Source organism: Eleginops maclovinus, chromosome 21, assembly GCF_036324505.1.
Source record: "Eleginops maclovinus isolate JMC-PN-2008 ecotype Puerto Natales chromosome 21, JC_Emac_rtc_rv5, whole genome shotgun sequence".
NCBI classification, from domain to species: domain Eukaryota; kingdom Metazoa; phylum Chordata; class Actinopteri; order Perciformes; family Eleginopidae; genus Eleginops; species Eleginops maclovinus.
Window position 1 is genome coordinate 7,783,201 of NC_086369.1, and position 26,156 is coordinate 7,809,356.

Here is a 26,156-nt window from a genome sequence, read left to right on the forward strand (position 1 = left end):
TATACAGATAGATAGATAGATAGATAGATAGATAGATAGATAGATAGATAGATAGATAGATAGATAGATAGATAGATAGATAGATAGATAGATAGATAGATAGATAGATAGATAGATAGATAGATAGATAGATAGATAGATAGATAGATAGATAGATAGATAGATAGATATTATACTGTTCAGTTGTGTTTATTATTTCTATTCGTCTCTTCCCTCTTACTTTTTCTCCTCTGTAGGGGTATATTATTGTTTGGTGTACTCCTTTTTCTCATTTCAAAATGTCTGATTTCCTGAACGCACCTTGCACACACCCACACCCTCTGATACACAAGAACACAGACATAAACACCTGATGCTACAGGCCATGCTCTTGTGTAACAGACAGAGGAGATATGAGGGAGAGTAACTGAGGACAGAGAAGAGAAGAGAAGAAGAGGCAACACAAGGGAGGAAGAGAGGAACAAACACGGAGAGAAGTTGTACACTAGTCTTTAATGGTTTTTATGGATGAAAGATCTTACGGGAATCATGGAGAGACATGTCCAAGTGCACATACTTCCATGCACGTAAACCCGCAGACTCTGCAAAGGCTTTTTAAAAGCGCCAGGTAAGCAATTTAAAGACAAATTGTTACTGTAATATTCTACGATTTACAAATACAACTAACCTGCTGCTGATTTTAGATACTAAAAGGTTTCATGTTTCCAAATAGATGTAACAGGAGAGAAAGGTTTCAAGCAACTCTTTGTGTTGCTTTATTGTTTAAGTTCAAATATAGAAAGTCAGACAGTTGGAATTTGAGGTTAGAAATTGCAATAACTTCAAAGCTTCTCTGTTGCCTTGAGGCTACAGGTATCTGTTTCTTTTTCAGACACACAGAACATATGATAATCACCTCCTAACCGTTAAAATAGGGACAGATTCACATATATGATCATACATATATTCAGGTTATCTTAAACAGCACTGTAGCCTACAAGATTTTGGATAAATATGGATCAATCTTGGAACAAACAATGCAACACGTTAGTGCAGTGGATTATGATGTGGATCAAGATAAACACACACAAATAAATCATTGGATTGTGTCGGGGCAAATCATTAAACTCAATGACATCCATGCTACATACTTTAGCTGGAAAACCCTGTATGTCGACATGAGGTTATGCGTTGTTGCAGCCACTCCCTGTACTACAGTTTCATCAAAAAATAACATTGACGTCTATCAAAGTGCGTGTGCACAAATGTTTTAATGTGAGGGGTAAAAATAGAAATGCCAGGAAAATGACCATTTGAATAAATAGAGAAAGCATCTCACATTCAAAATCACCACTGTGCCAAATACTTTTACATCTAAAGGGCCGGTACGGAGAAATCTGATTGCTCAATGTTTTAACTGCTTAGTTTGATCCACTTTTGCTTATTAAGAAAAAGTATATAAGAGAATGGAAGACTGCCAAATGTGTCTAACAAAAATTTGAAAAACACTAAACAAATTCAAAAAAAGTTTAGAGAAATCTAACATTTGATTAACTATTCAACACTTTCTGTCTACAAGGCAGGACAATATTTAATTACTACAGTTTATTGTGAGAAATGTGCTATGAAATTGTATAAAACAGCATACAGCATTTAAGTAACATGCACACAATATCTATAAAAGATACTACAAGTATTATAAAGTGCAAATAGAAGCAAAAGAAAACTGAAATACAAATACAATTATGAGTTGTACTTAGTAATTGTAGTTTTTATATAGCAATTATAAGATACAAAGTCAAAACATTTGACTTCTATCAAAAGATTATCTGTAATGAAATAAATCGACAATTTATTTCTGCAATTGCTAATTATCCTCAGCTTTAAATTGTTGGCTTCTTTAAACTAAATGCTTGGATTTTGATATATATCCAGCACTTAAGACGGAACAAATAAAGTAAAATACTAGCTGGTGAGTATGTTGGAGCTGTAACAAGCCAGATATTTCTTTCTAAGAACCCCTAACAGAGTAGAAATGAGAGAGTGTGTTGGACATTTGCATAGTTTTCAGAAACACAAATGATGCTGCTTATAAGATAAGATAAGATAAGATAAGATTCAACTTTATTGTCATTGCACAGAGTACAAGTACTAGGACAACAAAATGCGGTCTCTGCATTTGACCCATCCTAGTGTTAGGAGCAGTGGGCTGCCATTATGTACGGCGCCCGGGGAGCAGTGTAGGCAACCAGTGTCTTGCTCAGGGACACCACGGTGGCACTTGTGGTGACCCTCCAGTTCCCAGGCCAACACCCTATGGACTTTGCCACCACCGCCCTACAAACTTTACGTGTACATAAGCAAAGTTGTATTAACGTTCTTCACATCCACCTTTTAAATAATAATAATAATAACCCAATTAAAGGTGCTTTACGAATGAGAATGACCAATTCATAATTGTGTATTGGATCGTCAGTATTTTGTTCCTTTGAATTTGGAAATTTGAGCCATTATTTAGCAAAGTAGGCCAGTGTAGTGTGGGATACTGCACTATCTACATTTTACAAGCATAAAAGGGAGAAGTGCAACACCACATGCAAACAAAAACCTGTGATTTATGAAGGAGTGAGTTCGGTGAGATGTAAACTAATCTGCTGTCCACCCCTGCCCTGCAGTCAATCTGTGGATGTAGACAAAGCCACTGATAATAATACCTTTAGTTTACCGAAGGATAATTTAGGGGTGATCCCATGACCTAAACAATGATACACTGCTCATATCCACATATAGGATATCAGACTGCACGAAGAGTGGATAACAGAAATAATTAAAGTTGTTTCAACTCACAAAGGAGGAAATTTGAATATTTGGGGCATCCGTGAATGAATCATCAGAGGGAAGACAAACAAAACAAGGGCAAATAGGCCCAACATAAAAAACAAAAGTGAAATGTAAATGATTTACTGTGAATTGATGTCACTTAATGTTTGCAGGATGATGCACGGCCTTTGCTTTGAAGGACGGTGGGGACGGACACATGTCCTTCTTGTCATCTGGCTTTCAGTCCTAGCAGCCGCTCCACCCAAAGGTAATTCACACATAAAGAGGAAACAGAGAGGAGTTTTTCATACTGATTTTAATTGATGGAAATACTGTTTGTATTCACGATAGAAGCTTTTACCTTGAAATGATACAGGGACATCTGTTTAGAGCTGTTGAAGTGTTATCTTTAGTTAGCATGCTGCCTTGTCCAACGCTGATGACAATGTTACAATATCTGTTTCTTTTTTGTCTTAAGTACTTTGCACCACTATGATGTATGTGAAAGTGACAATAAAGCCTTTTCGTCTTTAAAAACATCACAAAAACACTATTCAAAGTAATAACATGAGAGATTCCGAGTGGACAGCTAATTCTTAGCAATACTTTGCTGCTTTGAGTAAAAAGATGTCATCACATTCTACAAGCTATGCTAACATATATAAAAGAGTTTTGACTAGAAATGGAGGTTAGAACAATAGTGTAAACAGAACTTAAAGAAAAATCTTTTTAAATTCTTAAAATGGGTGACTAAAAACGTGTTAGCTAGTGGTTAGCATTTCTACCTTTGTTGAACTAAATAAATAAGCTTCTAGTGAAGTTTAATGTTTGTGATTTAATGTCGCTGCTAGGATGGACTTAACAGTAGATCAGATGGTGTGAAAACACTCTTAACATACATGTGGCTTAGGGAATACATGCAGGGTCAGTGGTTTGGTCCCCAAGCACTACAGCCAACATATTGGTCCAGTACGGTGGTCCATGGTATTGAAATGTAATAGTCCACTGAGATAAAAGTGTCAGCTAAATGACATGAGCAGTTATACCTACACTACCGGAGTTTATGTTTACATTATAGTTATTTAGGTTAAACTCAATCACTAAGACAATTTCAGCTTACAAATGCAATTAGAACTTTAATGCTTCTTATATCTGCACGGCTTTCCACTTGTCATACCAATACTGCATTATTTTACTTTATTCTATTTTATTTTTACGGGTGATTCTATAGTTCATCTATATTTCGTGTAAATACTGCTATAATTACAATGTATTTATTTAAATAGCTATGACTGTAAAAAACTGTTTCAAACGTAATCTTACTGTCAAATGTATTTATTTATTTATGTTTACACTGTTCTGGTAAATATCATTTTCTATTTACGTGTATGTAGAATTCTGCTTGCACTATTTTTATTTTCTTTTTTATTCTTTTTTTTATTTGAATTTGTTTAATGTTTTATGTCTTATATAACTATTTTGCATTGTTGGAGGAGCTCAGGACTTAAGATTTTCCTTGCCATTCCTACACTGTAACTTATGTGCATATGACATTAAAACCTTTGAATCTTGAATATTTTAATGGTATAATGGTTTCTAAAATAGTGTTTTTTATAATTGTTTGACTTCTTTTTTGGCCCTTTTCTTACTATTAATCTTCTTTGACTGTGTTTATGTTTGCACCATATACAAGGCAAATTCCTTGTATTTGTTAACCAACTTGACAATAAACCTGTTTCTGATTCAGATTCAGATTCATCTGCATTTCTTTTACCCATTCCAGCACTTGGCTATTTCCTGGGAGACACAAAGGCAGTATTAAATGGCTGTCAGGACCACTGGACCCTGCAGGACAGGGCCGCCATGCCGTTTCTCTTTCAGATGACTTTGTGTGTCGACATCCGTGTGGTCGTCCCCGGAGCCTGGGTGGCCTTCTCCTACAGCTCTGTCCACGCACCCCGACCTGAGCTGGGTCTGGAGGGGGATGATGATGCACTGTATGGATGGCTGCTAAGGGTCCGTCACCGATTTCCCATCCGGCTGTCCCCAAAACACTGGCATAGAGTGTGTCTAAGGAGAGATGTACAACGCAACTCATTTAGCCTGGAGGTAACACTACAACATGTAGAGTGCTAAGTGATGGATAAAGTATTCTGATCCTTAACTTCAGCTAAAAGTAAAAATATTATAGAAAATATTCCATCACAAGTCAGTCTTTAATGGAAAATGATACTGAGGTTGAAGTTGAACTTAATATACCTCAATTATCAGAAATAAAAAAATCTTCAGCATTCATTGTTGATGTGAGTGCTTTAGTATTTAGTATCTTGCTGCCAGATTACAATTATTGACGGATCAATGTGTAAATATTGTGGAGGAAAATGTCAACATTACTTTGAATTTAGTAGACAAGGAAGTAAAAGTATGTGAGGTTTTTACCTATGTAAAGCACAGCAGATTCCCATAAATGAAAGTAGACTCTGTACTGCTCTGATAAATTGTGATTACCAATTGTTATTTACTATTTAAGAGAAAATAAAAAGTGTATTATGCTAATTTTAACAGCTACATCTGGCTTTTCCGGATGGTTTGCAAACTATTCACTTTGGGAATCAAGCTTCCAAAGCTCATTTCATTGACTCAAACTTTTGTTTTACAACGTTGGTCTTATTTTTTTGTTATACATCATTTTGTATCAGTAACTTTAAAATGATAGGCTACTCATTGGAAGCGTTGTGATATCTTGAAACATGGCAACATTTTTATAAAGCCTTAGAGGGCATAAAACACAAATTAGTTAAGTTGTAAACAAGCTAAACGTGTAGTCAAATTGTCTAAACAGCTTAATAAAGTGTTGAAGTGGTACCCTCTGGAATAATGGCTTAAAATACCAAAATAAGATTGTTGTTGAAACCAGAATGATCCTGTAAATGAACAAGAACAAAGTGTGGGGCAGCTTGGGCCAAGCGATTAAAAGATTCAAATATTTAAATGTGCTTTATATGCGATTAAAGCAAAAACAACCTGCGTAAATGTTTCAGGTTGATGGGAAATCGGTGGCAGAAAGGACAGTCATCGCTCAGGCTATCCCACCTGCTGGCTCCCTGTGGCTGGGCTGCCGTCCCAGAGACCAGTCCCCAGGAGACAAGCTGGGGGAAGTGGAGTTGTACCTGTTCCGCATGTGGGGAGACCTGGGTAACCATGGTCTCTGCGAAGACGGGTCTGTGATTGGCTGGAATGCTTACTATTGGGGTGTGACCAGTCCCAGAGCCAGACAGAGAGACCCCACACTTCTGTGTGGTAAGACAGATATGTCTTCCGAGACAATTGCATTCACAACAAGATGAAGCGTTTTCTTTTCTATCATGTCATTTTGCAGTTAACGATGCATAAATGTAGTAGACGTATTAAACATAGCAATGCATGTTTGCAATTTGTCATAGAAAAGTCCTTAAGCATGTTTCATATCCAGTACTACTGTAGCGGTCTTTTTAACCGGTCACACTTAACTATTTAAGCATGAAAATGTTTTAATCAAAGCGCATGCAGGACATTCATCTTAATAGGATACGTTTATTGGTGTTTTCATTCCTAACACGTCTAGTGTACTGACAGTAGTTGTGCATGTTTCTAGATCATTCTTTTGTTGAATGTTGCATGTTTTCATGTGTCTTGTAGACCACAGACGGTTAAGGCGTGGGGCACGTGTTCTCAGAAGTGTGTCAAATGGTGTGTATTAATCTCATGTACGCATTTACATGCATTCTCTGTGTGTTTGTCTGAGCCCATATTTGTATTATACTACATGTATGTATGTATGTATGTATGTATGTATGTATGTATGTATGTATGTATGTATGTATGTATGTATGTATGTATGTATGTATGTATGTATGTATGTATGTATGTATGTATGTATGTATGTATGTATGTATGTATGTATGTATGTATGTATGTATGTATGTATGTATGTATGTATGTATGTATGTATGTATGTATATATGTATGTATGTATGTATGTATGTAATATGCAATCAAACATTACATTCATTGCTTCAGCACCCACAACTGGAGTTGGACGGTTATTCTCACCTACACCTGGTAATCAAGACAATAATATACCATGAAATAATACCTTTAATCATCTCAATCACAGGGCTTCCTTCTGAGTAATATTAACATCCTTCTTTCTTTTACCTGAAGTGCCTTCCCCTACATCTACCTCGACTCCTGTCATAGCAACACCTGTCTCTCATGTGAGTGACCAGACTTCTGAGATCCCAGGTGAGAAATGATGACAGTCAATCCCAGCAATAATTAGAGACCAAACTACATTCAGTTTATTTAAATCACAATACAAAACATGGTTAGTGAGGAATCAGTGCTGCCAACTCTAATACAATCCTCTGCTCCTTACAACCCACTGTCTGTCTGCACTGCCTGGGTTTTAACATGTTTCTTTTTTTGTTTTGTTTTATTTTGTCATGTATAATTGTCTTGAAATGTTTCTTTAGGGTGACTAACAAAATATATGTCCAGGGACTACAGATGAAAAGTAGCCTCTTGGCTAACTCTGGCTCCCTGTTAAATAAATGAATAAATAAATGAAATAAATTCAAAATAAAAGTATAGGTTAAATCAAATAATGTCAATTAGTGAGAAAGTACACGTTTAGTAGTTTGGGCCGTATTTTTTTCGCCATCATTTACGACGGTTCATAAAATATTATATTGTCAGTAATAAATAAAAAGTAACACAGGTCAATCTGGTTTTTCAGTTTGAGGTTTGGGCATTGATTTGTTTCAGTTTTTATTCAATTTGAATTAAAACATTTAGGGAGTCAACAGCTTTCAAACACAGCCTCCTTTACAAACATCCCCAGCCAATCACCGCACAGAAAAAAACAAAACAGACAACCAAGAAAATGTGTAATTTAAACCCACAACAAGTGTGACCCCACTAGTGACAACAACCCCAGTCAACCCAACCCCAGCTTCTAATACAGTTTCATCTCACACCACAGTCCTTTCCTACACTGCTGTTCCTGCGTCTGACACCAGCTCGGCCAATCAGATGTCAACCAGCACCCAAAAGACTCCACTCACAACTCTGCCGGTAGACCAAACCCCTGGAAGAACATCTGGTTAGTCTGAATGTTTGGTGCATATTTGTATGGGTGTATAATAAGAGACTCTATTATGTTACAGATTTAAAAAATAAATAAGCTGGTGTTATGTTTTCATTCCCTTTTAAAAAGAGTTTCCTCTGTTATTTTAGGCTCTTCATTAGTAAATTGTGACATCAGCCAACTCTGCTCCAATGACAGTAAGAACAATCCACTTTTTATCCAATAACTGTTTTATTTAGTCATTTTATGGCCTTACAACTTGATATCTTTCTGCAGGTGCTTACTTTTGGATGACTGTAGATGTGACGGCCAGGAGCGGCAGTAAGACTGAACAAGATGTTCAGACCTTGGTAAGAGTGACAATCTCTCTTCATCGTCTTTGTTTGGACAACACTCCTTTGTGTCATGTCCCTAAAAGCTTTAAATGCCAGCTTGTCACAAACAAGTCTTGCCGGCTCGGGATCATTATTTTTTCTGAGTAGCACATTCCATCCCTGTGATGCATCTGAGATTTATTTAGATTTGGAATGTCAAACATTGAGTGCAGTATAAACCTGGATAATGTTTCTACAATCTGAACTCACTGATCTTTTATTATCTTGTTTTCATGTATGGAAACCATGGATTATTTATCTTTCCATGTTTCTACCTTAGTGTTTTTCCCTCTGTACTTAAGCACTTTCTGAACCTCAAACAAAGTTCATCTCATATGAATGTGTTATGATGCTTTCGTCACCTATTTGTACCTAAACTGTGTATAGATCCCATCATTTTGCACAGTATTATCATGTCTGTCTCTGTCTCTCCATCTTTCTCTCAGGTGTCAAATGCATTCAGTTGCACCAGTGATGGGAGTGATACAGCACAGCGAGTAACAGACTTTATAGATTTCTGTCAAGGTGACAAATTAATTCAGGTCAGTCAGTCCCTAAACCAAGCAACACCCTTATGCTTTCAGTATAAAAACAATTAAACATGGTAGACCGATGCTTACAACTTATCTCTCTCTTTTCAGACAGTACAGGTAAACTGCAGTGCAAAAAGTAACATAAGGTAACAGCATGTCAGGATGTATTCTGTATTTACTTCCAAATATAATTTAGTTTTCATCTGATCACAACAGTGTGTGTGCGTTGTTTACAGACAAACAACCTGCAATGTGCTGCTGCAGCTCAGCCACTCTGTTTCAGCGTGTGAGCTGCAGCATGCTGGAGACTCTGCACTGCAGCAAGCTGCTGACACACAAATAGAAGTGAGAATCACAGGAGAGGTGGAGAGAGTCGGTGAGTATTTTTCAATTAGCACACACACACACACACACACACACACACACACACACACACACACACACACACACACACACACACACACACACACACACACACACACACACACACACACACACACACACACACACACACACATTAGCCTGCTATCAAAAACAACCTTTTGTAATTTAGCTTATAAATTACAGGTATATCCAAATATACTTCTTCTAAATGTGTGTTTATCTCAACTGGCAGTGTTTGTTTATGTTTTAAATAATGCTTTTTTTTACATTTGTATTTTGCATTGTCCCTTTAAACAAAACACAGATATACACATTATTTTTGTGTGTGCGTTTGTGTCGGTATACTGTCTCAATTTAAATCTAAATAGACAACAAAAACAGAAGAAAAAAAAACAACGTGTTGTATTGTTCGTGTGAGGATACATGCTGACCTCATTAATTCCCTTTCCCAAGATGATAACTTATAACAACATGCCTAACCCCAATGAATTTCACACACACAATACTTTATCTTCCTCATATTCTTTCTGTTTACATCAGGTCGGGGTATTTGTGGGGATGTAGAGCCCTCCAGTGGCAGGTTTGTGAGGTGTACATCCACATCTTCCCTGGATGATATTTGTCACGCTAACAAAACCCCCACGTTTATATGGTGAGTAATGCCTTTGTTTTTTGTGAATTAGTGTATTTGAACATGTACACCCTGTTTCTTATTAGTGTTTATTATCTTAGTTCGCTCTTAGAACCCAACTTATACCAAGCTCCACAACCTGATAAAGGATTTGGCTGCAGTGAGTATCTCCATATGTAACACAGACACCCAAAATAATAAAGTATAATTCACTGCTGCCACTGCTGCTGTAAACATGTTGTCTCTACCTCAGCTGAAGCGCCTCGCTTTTGTGACTGCACTGCTTTCTGCAATTCCTCAAGTAAGAAAAACTGTTTGCATATTGTGTACTGAAATGTCAATGTTTTGTACTGTACATGTGCCCAAACCCCTATAAAATAGCCCGATATGTTGCCTGATATATATGAAATGTATTGGATGTTCTAAAAAAAAAAAAAACTATAGTTGCAGTTTTTTGGAAATGTGCATATTAGCATGAGAAAGTTCACTCCAAAGGCAGCAACTACACTGAAAAGACTGAAAAGTTTTAATTAAATGTATTAAGTCAATATATATTCCCACATAAGTGCATTAGGTTAGTTAAAAGCAATAGTATTAAGTTTAACCCAATATGTTTTTATTTAAACTTGATATTATTGCTTTCAACTAACCTAATACAATTGTGTGAAATGTGCTGACCTAATACAATTAAAGTCAACGTTTCAGTGTACCTGGCTGAGTAAGTAGTGTGTACTTTGAATATTAATTTTTTTAAAGTATTTGTTAGCACAAAAACTAAAATCAGGTGGAAAGAGCTAGCTTGGATAAATTGTTAAGTTTTGAAATGTAATTAACACAAAAGATAAAGCAAGTGAATTAATGACATTTACCTGTGTTGGAGGGTTACCGCTACTTTTATTTCTTGCCGGTCAAGTTTCTGGAAATAATTTATTTTACCGGACAAATTCAAAACTTTGTTTCAATAACAGATGTTGCAGAAGCCACTATAATGTTAACACGCTTTTTCCCCGCCCCCCAAAGGCTAGAGCCTGATTAAGCTCTAGTTCTTCGCCTGCGTTCCAGTTTAACTGGTGGCCGGTTTAACTGGTGGCGTTTGTTTACGTTGTCCACTCCTAGAGGGTCATATGATGCTATAGGAGCAAAATCATATGTGGTTGCCAGGTTCGTCATTTTCACGTTACTTGTGTGTTACTGTCATAATTGGCTACAAATTCACCACTGGGATACATTCAAATAGAGGCATGGTTTGGCAATGGACTTTATTTATTTTTTGGCTGTCAAATACATGCAGGACAGTAATCTTTGTCCACAGGTGGTTCCCCCACACAAAGGCTGTGATACCAGCTTTTACAAAGCATGTACTCCGTCTGGAAGAAAAGGGCAAAAAAAGATATGCTTTAGGACAGTTCTATAATAAAAACATTACAGTAATCAACTTCAAGTGCTCCAAACTTGCCTACCCATTCGTCATGGGTGTCATGTTCGCCACACACCCGACATAGCTCAGACAAATCATCTGCTGATTACAAAAAGCCATGTTATTGGCTGAAATAAATAGCAATTCCATGACAATAACAACTGAAAAACAAATTAGAAACCTACCTGTTTCCTTGATGAGCTGTTGGGCTATGTCCATTCACAGATGGCTGATCCCCTGCTCATCAAAGGGACCAGCCACCAGTTTCTGTTTTAAAATCATGTCTGCCAACTTTAACAAGAAATAAGTTGAGGGTACATGGAAGCTTAACAAATCCAGTAATGCGTTTCTCTGAATTGATGGAAGATGAAAGGCACATTCACTTACTTTACACACAATAACGCTACATGCTGTAGCATCTTGCTGGAGTGGGTGCGTGATGCTTTCACATGACCAGCGGGAGACGTTAAGGCCACGCTGCTTCATGAAAGCCCTGTTTAGTAGAGGGCTCATGAATGACTAAACACCCAAAGTGACTAACCCCTCACCCAAAATAAATGGACCCTCCCCACACCGTGTCCCTCACGTACCTGCTGACTTCTGTGCATCTCTTCAGTGCCTGAGACTGAGCCCCAAATGGATCAACATACAGGGAGCGTTTCTCTTGTGGATAGATGGCCTAGACAATAGCAACAGATATATAAGGAACAATTACATCAACATGAGTTATGTGTAATCTAATCTAAATATAGCCAAGGCCCCTTACTGTGAGTGTCCAGTGGTTCTCATCACAAACCACTCCCACCATGACATCATAATCCATGGGGTCCACCAGCAATTATGCAATATAGTGAAATGACACTGACTACCTCCTTATTGTCCACAGTGTGATTGCATTTATTATCACTTACCGTCCTCAGGCCTTTGTATTTTCTTTGCCAAATGGCACTCATTTTGAATGAGTCTATTAAATATGCCCGTTTGCCTGATCTGATCTGTTCAAATCCCTCACTGTTGTGGTGAGGTACGCATTTATGATCTGTAATGAAATGTAATATTAAATGTTCGATATGGGAAATGCCAATTTCCAAACACCAAACTTTTGCTCACCTCACTTTCCACAATGGTCCCAGGACCAAGGTGCTCCCGCAGGTTTGGGAGAACAATTTATATGGGCCTATCTTGCTCCACAAAATGTCCTCCTTTTCCACAGCCCAAATTTTATGAACCACTGTGGGGAGAAATGTTGGCAAATGACTTGCAGTAATAGACAACATCAACAATCGACAAAATAAGTCCATAATTACCAGTTTCCAGAGTGTCTGCTTGTAATTCTTGCACTTGTGGAAATGTAGGGCTGGACTGAGGTGGGGATGGGGACAGGTGAGAATGGGGACTTAGGTGGGAATGGGGACTGAGGTGGGGATTGGGACCTAGGTGGGGATGGGGACTGAGGTGGGGATGGGGACCGAGGTGGGAATGGGGACTGATGTGGGGTTGGGTCAGTAATTGTGGATGGGGAACCAATTTGCCATTTGTGCGGCACACGTGGTGTTGGCTCTATGTATCGGCCGAGTTGGTCTATATTTACTTTATGCAATGTCTTGCCCTTCTTTGACATTATGTCAGCACTTTTTCCATTCATGCAGACGATTATAAATGGCCCGAGTATTAACGACTCCATCTTCCCGCCCTTTCGTTGTTCCTGCCTTGTATTTTGCCGCAACACTTTATCGCCAACTTTGAAGTAGTCATCATGGCCCTGCTACTCCCTCTTCCGCTTCACTTTCGCCCTTACATTTTCTGTGTTCTCCTGGGCATTAGTGTAGGGCCCTGGTAGGTTTTGAACACTTGGTGACTGGGATTCCTGTCGCTGGAGTATGCATATTGTTTATTTTCATTTTTATTTTTTGGCCAGCATATTTTGTGTTGTTGCCTGAAGGTGATCTCGACATGTGCATTTTACATGAACTGGTGATGTTAACGTATTTTCGCCGAGTTTTTCTATGTTGTCTGGACACACAAGTTACGTGAAAAAGGATAACCTGGCAAACACAACATCTGGCGGAAAAGGTAAACAAACGCCACCAGTTAAACTGGAACACTGGTAAACTATGCTGCCGTTGTTGTTGGTGCTGGTTAATGCCACAATAAGATAGCAACAAGTAGTCAAGGTAGTCAGATTAGCTTCGGCTGCTTTGCTAACATCACCCGTCTTATACCAGACACACTTTCATAACAGCGTTGTGAATGCGTCAATTCAGACTGGTATGCATCAGCTGCTCATGTGCCAGTCAGACAGTGAATACTTTCCAGCGGCCACTGCCGTGAACTAACGGCAGACTAAACGCCGGTGGATGAGCAGCACTGCAGCGGGCGGTAAATGCCGCTGAACCACATAAACGATGAACCACGGCACTCTGGAGAAAATGATAAGGTTTGAGAAGTAGTTCTTTAATTCAATCTGGCTTCATATGACAAAAGCAACACGATCATCGACCCGACGCAGTCCCCTACTGTTGTTGTTGTGAGCGGCGTTGGGGAGAAAATCAGCGAAGTAAACGGTGATGTCATGACGCATCACCAGCAATGTAGCTGTCAAAACACAAATGCTTAGGGATAGCCTACGTTATCTAAGTGTTGTATGAGCATTATTACCGGACATAATGACCGGCAGGTTTTCAATTGACCGTTTTGTTATACATTTTACCATTTAAACAAAATAAGTGTGTGTGTCTGTAAAGATCCATGAAGCTGTTTCCATCTGCTTCCCGTCTTTGTGCTAGGCTAACCATCAGAGCTGTGGCTTCTGTAGCTACAGCTGTGTATCATTTTTCTTTCCCATATTAATGAAATACTCCTTTAACTGAAAGCGTGGGTGGAAGAAATATATCCATAAATTGCCCCTGACAATTTCTCTTTGTTTTATTTTCCTCTCTAGGACAGTTTTTTGCCATTAGAATCAATATTAACAGTGCCTCTGTAAATATTGCCCTCATAAAAAGAATGGTAGGCCATGTAAAGCAAAGTATCATTTACATTTCTTCGTATTGCATTTCCATGCTGTGTACTGACTTTATTCCCTTATTTAACAGTTGTCTGGACTTGCCCGCATTTGTCAGACAATGTCAGCGTGAGTTTCTATTCATTTTCAATCACTTACATTTTGTGTATATTACATGTAGACCATGGAAGGAAATTAAACAGTTTACTTTGACGATTATTTGTTTCCAGGTCAGTCCAGGAGTGCCAAAATACTTTAGGGCGCTACCAGGTAATTCTTTTTGCAGCTTGATACTAGCTCAAAACCTTATAAAATCACACTGATGTATTCACATTGAGGTAGCTGTAATCATGCTTTATGAATGATTTTCTTTATCCAGCAAGCTCATTTGGGATGCCATGGGACAGAACAGAGGTAGAGATGGTTCTGCCAAATAAAGAAAATCATAACATTTCAATACAATATGATGCATCAATTCCGGTGTCTGATGGTGGGAATGTTTAACCTCCTTTCTGCTGGTATCAGGTTGTACAGCTGCATGGTGATATTGCAGATGTCTGGACCTGTCAACGGTTGCTTCCTGCAAAAACTTCTGCAGAAAATGATTGACAGCAACGATGACATAACAAACGAAAGGCCACTTACACGCATGGGTTAGTCTACAAGTTTATCTCTTTTTCCTATTACATAAACATCTAATATATGTTATTGACCATGCTCTTTGTGTCCCCAGTGGTTTGTGGTCCTCCTGGTTTGGCAATCCCTACTCTGTTGGTGTCCAACCTGACCTGGGTTGAAAGTGACCTGCTGATGTCACACGTCTGCCAACCTGACCCCACTCGGCTTAAATGGTAAATCTATCAAATATATTTCATATAAATACATTTTTACTTTAAATATTTGAATAATATTGAATTCATTGAACAAGGCACTAGCCTATAGAAGAACATTCATTCAACATATTCATAAAATGTTGTGCAATGTTTTATTTTTTAGTGAGGCGAAGGAGAGCCTTGCTGTACTTCTGACTGACAGCTGCCCTTGGGAGACAACCAAAACCACGCAAAGCACAACTTTGCCTTCCACACCGAACAACAATCTCTTTACAGCTTCTGAAACTTTAACATCATCTGTGACCAACCCAACTAAACAAACTAACACTACTGTAACATCTCCATGGACAAATGCCTCACAAGGAACAGCTCATCCTAACATCATTATTTCCCTCACAACAAATAACAGCACACACTCCTCAACAAAACAGCCTGTCCTAACAACGACCTTACAAAACATGACTTTCAGTACAGCAACACAAAACACAACTTTGCCTACTAACACAACACCTACTGACAAAACAAAACTGCATAACACAACCACAGTTCACCAAGGCACAACAGAATTTATACCATTATCTTCTGGTAACTCAACATTACAAATCACCACAGCAGCCCCTATTGTATCACTTTACACAGCTGGAGTGTCTCCAAATCACACGATAGACACAACAGTTGATACAGTTACAGACACTGCTAAAAACACAACATTGTACAATGTGACTACAACTAGCACATTTAAACCTTTTACCAAGTCTAATGCAACTACATCTACAACCACTAAAAATCACACAACAGAGTACAATGCTACTACAGTTATACCTTCTACCAACCAAACAATAAAGTACAATGTAACTGCAGTTACTCCTTTTGCCAACCACACTACAGAGAACAATGCAACTACAGTTACAATTTCTACCAATCCTACCATTGACAACAATGTTACTAGAGTTACACCTTTTGACAATCACACAACAGAATACAATGGTACTATGGTTATGCCTTCTAACAATCAGACAACAGAATACAATGTTACTACAGTTATACCTTCCACCAACCACACAGCAAAGTACAATTTAACTACAGTTACTCCTTTTACCAACCAAACAACAGTAAACAATGTAACTACAGTTATACCTTCCACCAACCACACAGCAAAGTACAATTTAACTACAGTTACTCCTTTTACCAACCACACAGCAAAGTACAATTTAACTACAGTTACTCCTTTTACCAACATCACAACAGAGTACAATACTACTACAGTTATACCTTCCACCAACCACACAGCAAAGTACAATTTAACTACAGTTACTCCTTTTACCAACCAAACAACATTAAACAATTTAACTACAGTTACTCCTTCTACCAGCATCACAACAGAGTACAATGTAACTACAGTTACTCCTTCTACCAGCATCACAACAGAGTACAATGCATCTACAGTTATACCTTCCACCAACCAAACAGCAAAGTACAATTTAACTACAGTTACTCCTTTTACCAACCAAACAACAGTAAACAATGTAACTACAGTTATACCTTCCACCAACCACACAGCAAAGTACAATTTAACTACAGTTACTCCTTTTACCAACCAAACAACAGTAAACAATTTAACTACAGTTACTCCTTCTTCCAACAAAACAACAGAGTACAATGTAACTACAGTTATACCTTCCACCAACCACACAGCAAAGTACAATTTAACTACAGTTACTCCTTTTACCAACCAAACAACAGTAAACAATGCAACTACAGTTACTCCTTCTACCAACATCACAACAGAGTACAATGCTACTACAGTTATACCTTCCACCAACCACACAGAAACGTACAATTTAACTACAGTTACTCCTTTTACCAACCAAACAGTAAACAATTTAACTACAGTTTTACCTTCTACCCACCACACAAAAGAGTACAATGTAACTACAGTTACTCCTTCTTCCAACAAAACAACAGAGGAGAATGCTACTACAGTTATACCTTCTACCAACAACACAACAGAGTACAATGCTACTACAGTTATACCTTCTACCAACACAACAATACTGTACAATGTAACTACAGTTACCCCTTTTGCCAACCACACAACAGAGTACAATGCAACTACAGCTACAATTTCTACCAATCCTACCACTGTCAACAATGTTACTAGAGTTACACCTTTTAACAATCACACAACAGAATACAATGGTACTGTGGTTATGCCTTCTACAAACTACACTACAGAGTACAATGTGACTACAGTTACTCCTTCTAACAATCAGACAACAGAGTACAATGTAACTACAGTAACACCTTCTTACAATCAGACAACAGAGAACAATGTGACTACAGTTACTCCTTATACCAACCACACAAAAGAGTACAATGTAACTAGAGTTACTCCTTCAACCAACATCACAACAGAGTACAATGCTACTACAGTTACCCCTATCAACCACACAACAGAGTACAATGCAACTACAGTTACAATTTTTACAAATCCTACCACTGACAACAATGCTACTACAGTTATACCTTCCACCAATCACATAAAAGAGTACAATGTAACTAGAGTTACTCCTTCAACCAACATCACAACAGAGTACAATGCTACTACAGTTACCCCTATCAACCACACAACAGAGTACAATGCAACTACAGTTACAATTTCTACCAATCCTACCACTGACAATAATGTTACTAGAGTTACACCTTTTAACAATCACACAACAGAATACAATGTATCTATAAGTAGCAGCGACAAAAAACAAGACAACAGTACATTTACAACAAAGAACACAACAGTTAGCCCATTTACAGCCTCTCCCAACCACACTGTAGTAATTAATGTAACTGCAGCTTCCAACAATCACACAACAGTCCCACACAGTTATTCAAATCAGTATAACCGAACTACAGCCGATGGCAATTGGGACTCACACAATAGTTCATTTACAACAAGTAATGCAACAATAAACACATTTACAGCATCCCACAATTACACAACTGTGAAAAATACAACTACTACGACTGCATCTCAAAACAAAACAGCAACAGATAATGTAACCACTTCATCTATCATTGAAACACAACAGACCACAACTGCTCCCACTTCCAAACAACCTAACGTAACTCTCAGTGGTGAAATAACTTCCACACAATACTCAACTGTGGATAATCTGACATCTGTTGATGACAACATAACTAAACCTACAGAAGATCCACTTAACAATCAGACTGAATATCCCACCACATCTAGAGTTACACACCACACCACATCAACCAACAAAACGGACAACTTCACCACAGTGGCCAAGAGTACCACAGTACGCAGTCCAACCAATGAGTTCAACCTGACCACTAAAGAAGTTCATTTGAAAACTACAACAGCCAAAGCTTCCTTTGAAACTTCAAATCCAACCACACCAACTACGCATGGCACACTTCCATCCCAGATAAACTCTACTACTGCAAAGGTTTCCTTGACTACTTCTACAACAACTCTCCAGATCACCACCCACCCCAAAGAAACCACAACGTTACCTGGTATGTATAGGTTAGACCACAGAATTGAGCTGGAAAAGCTAGCTGTTTTAAAAGCTTTTAAAAGCTTTTTGAATTGTTAAGGAAGTAATCTATGAGGTCAATTGTTTTAGTAATACATTCAATTCAAATACATATATTGCTGGTGTAGTTCCCTAATCTACCTGGATAGAATGATTTTCTGTGTAGCAGATAGGGAGGAATCCTCGATCAAACCCCAAAAGTATAGTAAACTGATATATTCTATCAACTTTATAACTTGCTGTACTGCGTGTGTTATGTCCACAACCATTGCAGAGACAACTACAAGCCAAGAGGCACAGGAAAAACTAGCAAACGAGCTGCTGAATCAAACACAAAATGCTTCTCAGCTGAACTCTTCTCAGGTAAGGCTACTGTTCATTACAGGGTGCAAGAAGAAACTTTTGCAGGAAAATGTGGAATCGTAAAGAGTTAACTTTATTATTTGATTGGGGATGCAGGTTGCAAAGGTGGTTGGGATCTTGGAGAAGATTCTGGATGGCCCCTTTGTCTCTAAAGCAGTGGGACAAAAGGTCATCAACATTGTCAGCAACCTGATGAAGGGCAACTCAGTGGCCCTCTCTGCATCTGCGAACAGGTGCTTATTTCACAACCATCAGCCCCATAGACACATATTCATATAGATAGGATTTTCTTCTAAACTTTGTTTGTGTTTGTACAGGCTGGTTCAAGTGGTAGAGGATGTAGGTCTTAAGTTGATTGTCCCTGGTGACAGACAGATCCTTTCCTCGGGTTCGGTGGTTCTAGCAGTGAGGAGTGTCGACGGGACCAACTTTCCATTAACATCTTTTAACATTTTCAACACTGATAATGTCCAGGTAGCCCAAATTGAAATGTCATCTGTATTCATCATATTTCCTAAGGTGCAAAGAATCCTATGCAGAATTGTCTATGAACTTCTCTCTTTCTTGTACAGGTTTACTCCAATTGTAAAAAAGTGATTTAAGACAATTTGTGTCATACATAAATTGTCTCGTAATTTAAATATGAATTGAAAATTGAGTATCAGTATATTGTATGAGTACATGTTATATGAATTATAACTCCACAGCGCAGCAAACATTCCTTTGATGAAATAATCATTATCTTATAATTTCAATTAATTTGTAATTCAATTGTTTGACAAAGCAAAACAAGACAACATTTACATAAAATTAAAATGTATCATATGATCATTCTTTCAATTTATATTGACATTTTTATGAATTAAGCTCACACAATTGTAGGCAAAAACTAAGCCTTTTCTTTTTTTGCTACTTGTACAAACCGATAGTTTTAAAGGGCAAATGTCTGCAGATGCAAACACAAAAGTGATTTAAAACAGATTGTTTTTATTTAAAACTGGAAGTGCCAAACTTTAATGTTAACAATGAATTAACTATTTCTGCATCAAGATCCGTGCAATCAGCGGATCCAGGACCAAGAGGTCAGGTTCTGCTCTTGGGTCTGTTTCTTTGCCCTCCTCCCTCACCGCGGGTCTCAGTCCTGAAGAGCAGCAGCTGGCAAACAGGGTCCAATTTACCTTTTACACCAAACCTGCCCTATTCCAGGTACATATTCATCTTTTACAGAGTTTTTCTCAAAAATATTGAAACATTTTGTAATGTCCATTTAATGATCTACAAGCAGATTTTTCAATGAAGACAAATATGCATTTTCTACATTACACCAAGCATGTTTAAGGAATTTAATACAATTTACATCAGAGTTGTTACCGTCATATATCATATCAACTTCCTGTAAAATTATTTTGGCTTTCTATGTTTTTTGCAGGATGATGCATTGAACAACCAAACCCTTGTCAGTCCAGTCCTGGCTGCCAGTGTGGCTAATCTGTCAATCAGAAATTTGGCTAAGAACATTCAGTTTACCATCCGAAATGTCAACCCCGTAAATGTGAGTGTGCACACAGATAAAGGTGGTTATTTCATCCAAAAATAACCCAGCATAACTCCAACTCGACAAATAATTGCATTTTTTATGTTCAGATAAACTAAAACAAAATGATGACATTATCTACAAATAAAGTGATTAAACAAACAATGTTGACTCAATGTTTTTCAAATGTTTCTTGATGTGTTTGTTCTTTTAATTTGATTGGCAGGAAAACTATTCAGCCTCCTGTGCGTTTTGGGACTTAAGTCGGAGTGGTGAGTGCATTGCATTCAAAATTGAGTTTGTTAAATTCTCTAAATTTCCAAAGGTATTGAAATCCCGGTCTGTTGTTTCTCGTGTTCAGGCAGGGGAGGCTGGAGCTCTGCTGGCTGCTTTGTTGTCAGCACTACACCAGAAGAAACAACCTGCAGCTGTAACCATCTCACAAGTTTTGCAATTCTGCTGGTTTGTATTTTTTTTAATATGCTGGTTTCTATTTGTTTGGTAGGTATAATCTAACTGTGTCTTGTTTCACATGGTTGAAGAGAGAAATGATCATGGTGACAGCCTGCTGTTGGGCTAAGTGTATTCGCTGTAGATTTATTTTGTGTACCCTGCACTAAATACAGGATTTGTCCAGAGAAGGAATGGTTGACCGTCAGCATGCAGAGATTCTTACGTTCATCACCTACATCGGCTGTGGAATCTCTGCCATTTTCCTCGCACTCACTCTACTCACTTATCTTTTATTTGAGTAAGACTATGATTTAATTATTTGGTTATAAAGCTAATATAAAATCAAAAGCCAATGTCTTTGCCTAGAAGTATCCTAAAAAGACTTTTCTATGCAGTAAACTGCTGCGGGATATTCCTGCCAAGATCCTGGTTCAACTCTGCATCTCCCTCCTCTTCCTCAACCTTGTCTTCTTGCTGGACGGCTGGCTGGCCCTTTACCCAGCGGTTGGGCTGTGCATTAGCACTGCTTTCTTCCTGCACTACTTCCTGCTCACATCCTTCACCTGGGCGGGGCTAGAGGCCCTGCACATGTACCTGAGCATCGTCCGGGTGTTCACTCCCTACCTGAGCCGATACATGCTCAAGTTCTCACTGATAGGCTGGGGTGGGTAAAATGAACCTCTAAAATGTCATCCTGTTTACAAATATGCAATACAGTTAATTTATTTTAAGGTTTTCCCAAAATCTGTATCATAACACTTCTATAATCTATCATTTTGTTTTCCATTGTTTTCTGGGACCGAAACTCTTCTGATGATTTACAATCTGGTTTTTCAGGCGTCCCTCTTCTTGTGGTGATTATTATAATATCAGTGGACAAAGATAACTACGGTGTGGTCACTTATGGAAAATACACAGATGGCACTTCAGACGACTTGTAAGTTATGCCTGAATCTCTACGCTTTTTCAAACACACTTTCTAATAGATTTGATTTTCAATTCGCCCTTAATTGAGCAAGAAGTCCAGACTGTTTCTGTGTTCTAGCTAAATGTTAAAGCGCTGGTTTGAAACTGACCTATTAACTTTAATTTTCTTTAAGAAGAAATAGATTTTTTTAAGTCAAGACCATCTTCCCTACGTGAATACTGAACCTGTTTTGCTAGATTATTGAAATGGAGAAAAAAAAGATCAATTTTCGCTTTGTTGTGATGTGTTTTCTGTACGCTAATTCTATCATTGGGCTAAAACATTCAAACAAAATGTCTTTAGGTTAAAATAGCTACTATGAAAAAGCTCCATTAGGCTCCTTCTCCGAACAGGTTCCTTTCTCTGAATTCAGAAGTCAGAATTTTCAACCCAAGCATAAAACAAGATAATCTATCTTGCGCAATCACTGTATCATGTGTAGGTATATTTATGCACAGACAGTTCTACATATATATGTGCATGTACCAAGTGTAAATAGTGAAATGTTCTTGAGTCCTTGAGCATCTGCAATAATTACATTTCCCCGGTGAGGGATCCAGAGTTTAGTCTTATTTTAAGCGACCCCCCCAGCAATATAGCATAGGATAAACACCATAGCATCCATTAATGCTAACACCTTGTTTATTCATCCAAAAATCCATCCATTCTTCGTTGCATTCTTGTAACACCATAACAGGTATATAACATAGAACCCTCAATGGCACATGATGACATTTGTTTTTGAATAATAGAACTTTTTTACTAAACTTCTCCCTGTCTTTTTTACCCTGTAGCTGTTGGCTGCGGAATGACATCGCCTTCTATGTGGGAGTGGTGGCCTACTTCCTCGTGATCTTTGCTCTGTGTCTGCTGGTCTTCATTATTGTTATGGTCCAGCTGAACCGGATCAAGAAGCAGAACCCTCAGAACCAGCCTCCCAACAGGGGAGTGATGACAGATCTGCGCAGCATTGCTGGCCTTGTAGTCCTGCTCGGCCTCACCTGGGGGTTTGCTCTGTTTGCTTGGGGACCCCTCTACTTACCTTTTGTTTACCTTTTCTCCATATTCAACTCTCTTCAAGGTGAGACTTGGATATAAGTGCTATTTATGATAAATGAATATAAGTTTAAGATTTTATTTTCGCAAAAAAGGTCATTTGCAAATGTAACCCATTATTTTCTATATCATTTGTTGTGTACAGGATTTTTTGTCTTCATTTTCCACTGTGCTGTGAAGGAGAATGTCCGTAGGCAGTGGAGAACATATCTTTGCTGTGGGAAACTGCGTTTGGCTGAGAATTCAGGTGAGCACCTACATGTGTTTTTACACCATAGTTCAACTCGACTGAACAGATTAGAAAAGGTGTTATGAAAGTATGAAGAGGGACTGACATGAGATATGAGGTGAAAGCCCCAGCCGCCTAGTGATTGCCCAGATTTACGCCAGAAATCATACTCTCAATTCTCAACACACAGACGTCATACACATCCTTTTAGATTCAGACTTTCAGGAAATCATTATATCATCTGTTCTTTGTAAAACTATAATTAAATTAAATTATAAACCAGGAGAAAGGCACTCCTTTTCTTATCCTTCTCTTTTATTTAGCGAATACAAGTAAGCTATAATACAATAATTAGTCATACGAGTAATAGAAATGTTTCTATGTTGATATAAATGGACATTATTTGATTCTGAATCCGGCCAATTGAAAAGAATAAAACATTGTAAAAACTGAGATAAGCTTAGTTTTATTTATTTTTTTCAGACTGGAGTCGGACAGCCACCCAGAACAGGAGGAATCTTTCGGTTACCACTGCAACCACTTCAGCTCCCCACTTAACCTCTCGAAGCTCCTCCGTCATCAGTGATAGCACCAATAGCAATGGTATGTTCACCGGTCGCAATGTCTGACCTAACTGTTATAACATGTTTTACTGTATGCAAGCATGTTATTAAATATCCTATGTGTTGCTTTCCCCCAGGCTCTGTGTTTGCGGACAGCAGAATATCTGACAACTCCAACAGCGACGCGATCCTCAACGAGATTCACAGACGTAATCTCTCATCGTAAGGAGAGTCCTGACAAATGGATGCGGACGGTGATAAGTCTCCTGCAGCATGAGCAAACAGAAAAAAAAGCTAATCACAGGAGTGGACGCTCACAGAAATCCTCAGTATTACTCAATATGCACGCTTTCCAGGTGTAATGAAGGACAGAAGAAGTGAGACTGAAGTACCTTTCACGAGGAGTATGATTATTTCTTCACTTGGTGCCTTTTCTACATGAAGAGTAGAATATATGAAGTGTACAGTAGGTGTGCTTCTGACTGAATACAATCATTATTTCACTGTTACATCCAACTTAGTTGGCTTAGTTGTATAGCTTGTTCTAAGCTCTTATTACTGTTTGCATGAATCAAATGATATCAATACATTTGACCATCTTTGTAATATTTACACTTAAACACACAGGAATCATAAGTGGAAATGGAATAGGAAATTCAAAAGGTATGTTTTTAGTTTTCTGCCATTATAAAAGAAAGGACTGTAATCTCCCACAAATGTCAATTATATCTACCAGAGACTGTTATCTTTTCATAAAGATAGTTTTATTCGAAACTCTAAAGGTGCCAGGGTTTGGCAAGTAAAGAATGCGGACCCAAAAGCAGTAGGAACAGGGGAGGCAGGTATGGGAGTATAACAAAAAGCCAGCTTTGTTCAAATCCAAGCTGTTCCTTAATAAACACAAAAGGGAGCGGTGGTGTGGGGTGGGGTTGAAATACAGGGGGAAACACAATGAGACAATCAGACACATGAGGGGAAACATAGAAGGAAGACATGTTAAGACACAAGGAGAAATGCAAAATAAAACAGGAAACTATACACACAAAACTAAAATCATGAGAAAGAGCAAACCAGTGAGCGAAAACACCAGCAGAATTGGGCCCTGTGAGTGTGCATGTGTGAAGGGAAGGACACAAACAGAATCCACTTCAAGACACTGGTACTGGCCAACTGAGCTCTGAAGGGATCAGCCCCTTCCTACATCTAGGCCTTGGTTAAACCATACAATCCAGCACGTGCACTTCCAATCGGCTTGCTAACCCATCTCTGCAAGATGAACCCAGTAACCCCTCAAAAACACACTGGTTTGCTGTTCTGGCTCCTAAATGGTGGAATGAGCTGACATCAGGACATCAGAAACTTTGCATTTATTCCGTCGCAGACTGAAAACGCATGTGTTTCGATTGAACCATGGCAATTAAATTGCAACATAAAAAGAGAAAATATTGTAATGACTTAGGCCCTGTAACAAAGTCACCAGCACTTACAAGGGTAGGACATGCTTAAAGTGAGTAAATCTGCCGTTCAGATTTGATTCTCTATGTATTTTGCACCTATTGTAAGTCGTTTTGGATAAAAGCGTCAGCCAAATGAAATGTTATGTAATATATGTGTTATCAAGCATTTTGTTGTTGGATTTTAATCACTGATATGACATATAGCCATCTATTTATTATTCCAATTCTTTTTAATTGAATCTCTGTAAAGAAACAGCAGGAATTAATCAGTCCTGCCCCCCACTTTGCTCCACTTTGGCGTTACGGCTGGACCGATTGCCCATTGGTTGCCGATCATAATTTTCACAGAGACATCAGGAGTTTAACAGCCAGATATTTAATACATTTTCCGAGCTTCATCTTTTGTTTTCTATTCATTTTGAGTTTCACCTCCAGCTGTTAATGCATTAGTGAACAGCCCTGATCAACATCTATCAAAACTTGAAGCATCATCAGGCCCTGCATGCTCAGTCCCCTGTCAGTATCGCAGGCACCTACATCTTGTCTTGTATGATCCTATTAATAACTTAAAAACATCTTCCACCAGGTGTCAGTATTAACCATTGCTTTTGTTAATCCCATCATAACAACTCTAAAAGAAAGGGACAGAGCAGATGTGACTATGACACTTTTTAAGAGAAACTTCTAGTTTATGATCATACTTCTACATATCAATCGGTCACTGCTACCTGAAAACAATCAACAGTTTTTGAATACCTTGAACCTGTCAGATCCACAGTTTTTCAGATGCAGATGAAATGTGCATACTGGCTCACTTAACTAACTTTCTTGCAGATTTTACAACCTATTCGCACACCATTTTAATAAGATTATA

General features: G+C 38.3%; 1 protein-coding gene across 1 annotated transcript; it reads left to right on the forward strand.

Moving 5' to 3' along the window:
• Positions 1 to 361: 361 nt before the first annotated feature.
• adgrg2a (adhesion G protein-coupled receptor G2a) lies at positions 362 to 25,680 on the forward strand. Its single transcript, XM_063912963.1, has 37 exons — positions 362 to 607; positions 2,973 to 3,067; positions 4,583 to 4,908; positions 5,841 to 6,099; positions 6,478 to 6,528; positions 6,859 to 6,900; positions 7,003 to 7,083; positions 7,823 to 7,942; positions 8,077 to 8,124; positions 8,204 to 8,277; positions 8,748 to 8,843; positions 8,943 to 8,980; positions 9,071 to 9,210; positions 9,759 to 9,870; positions 9,951 to 10,009; positions 10,103 to 10,150; positions 14,208 to 14,275; positions 14,362 to 14,399; positions 14,501 to 14,540; positions 14,650 to 14,684; positions 14,796 to 14,923; positions 15,004 to 15,121; positions 15,267 to 18,640; positions 18,935 to 19,023; positions 19,120 to 19,256; positions 19,341 to 19,497; positions 20,074 to 20,229; positions 20,453 to 20,575; positions 20,784 to 20,829; positions 20,919 to 21,019; positions 21,184 to 21,308; positions 21,406 to 21,674; positions 21,848 to 21,947; positions 22,772 to 23,058; positions 23,179 to 23,280; positions 23,746 to 23,865; positions 23,963 to 25,680. Exons 1-37 carry the CDS (start codon positions 495 to 497, stop codon positions 24,049 to 24,051), a joined length of 7,404 nt encoding a protein of 2,467 aa, XP_063769033.1. The 5' UTR covers positions 362 to 494; the 3' UTR covers positions 24,052 to 25,680.
• The last annotated feature ends 476 nt before the right edge of the window (positions 25,681 to 26,156 follow it).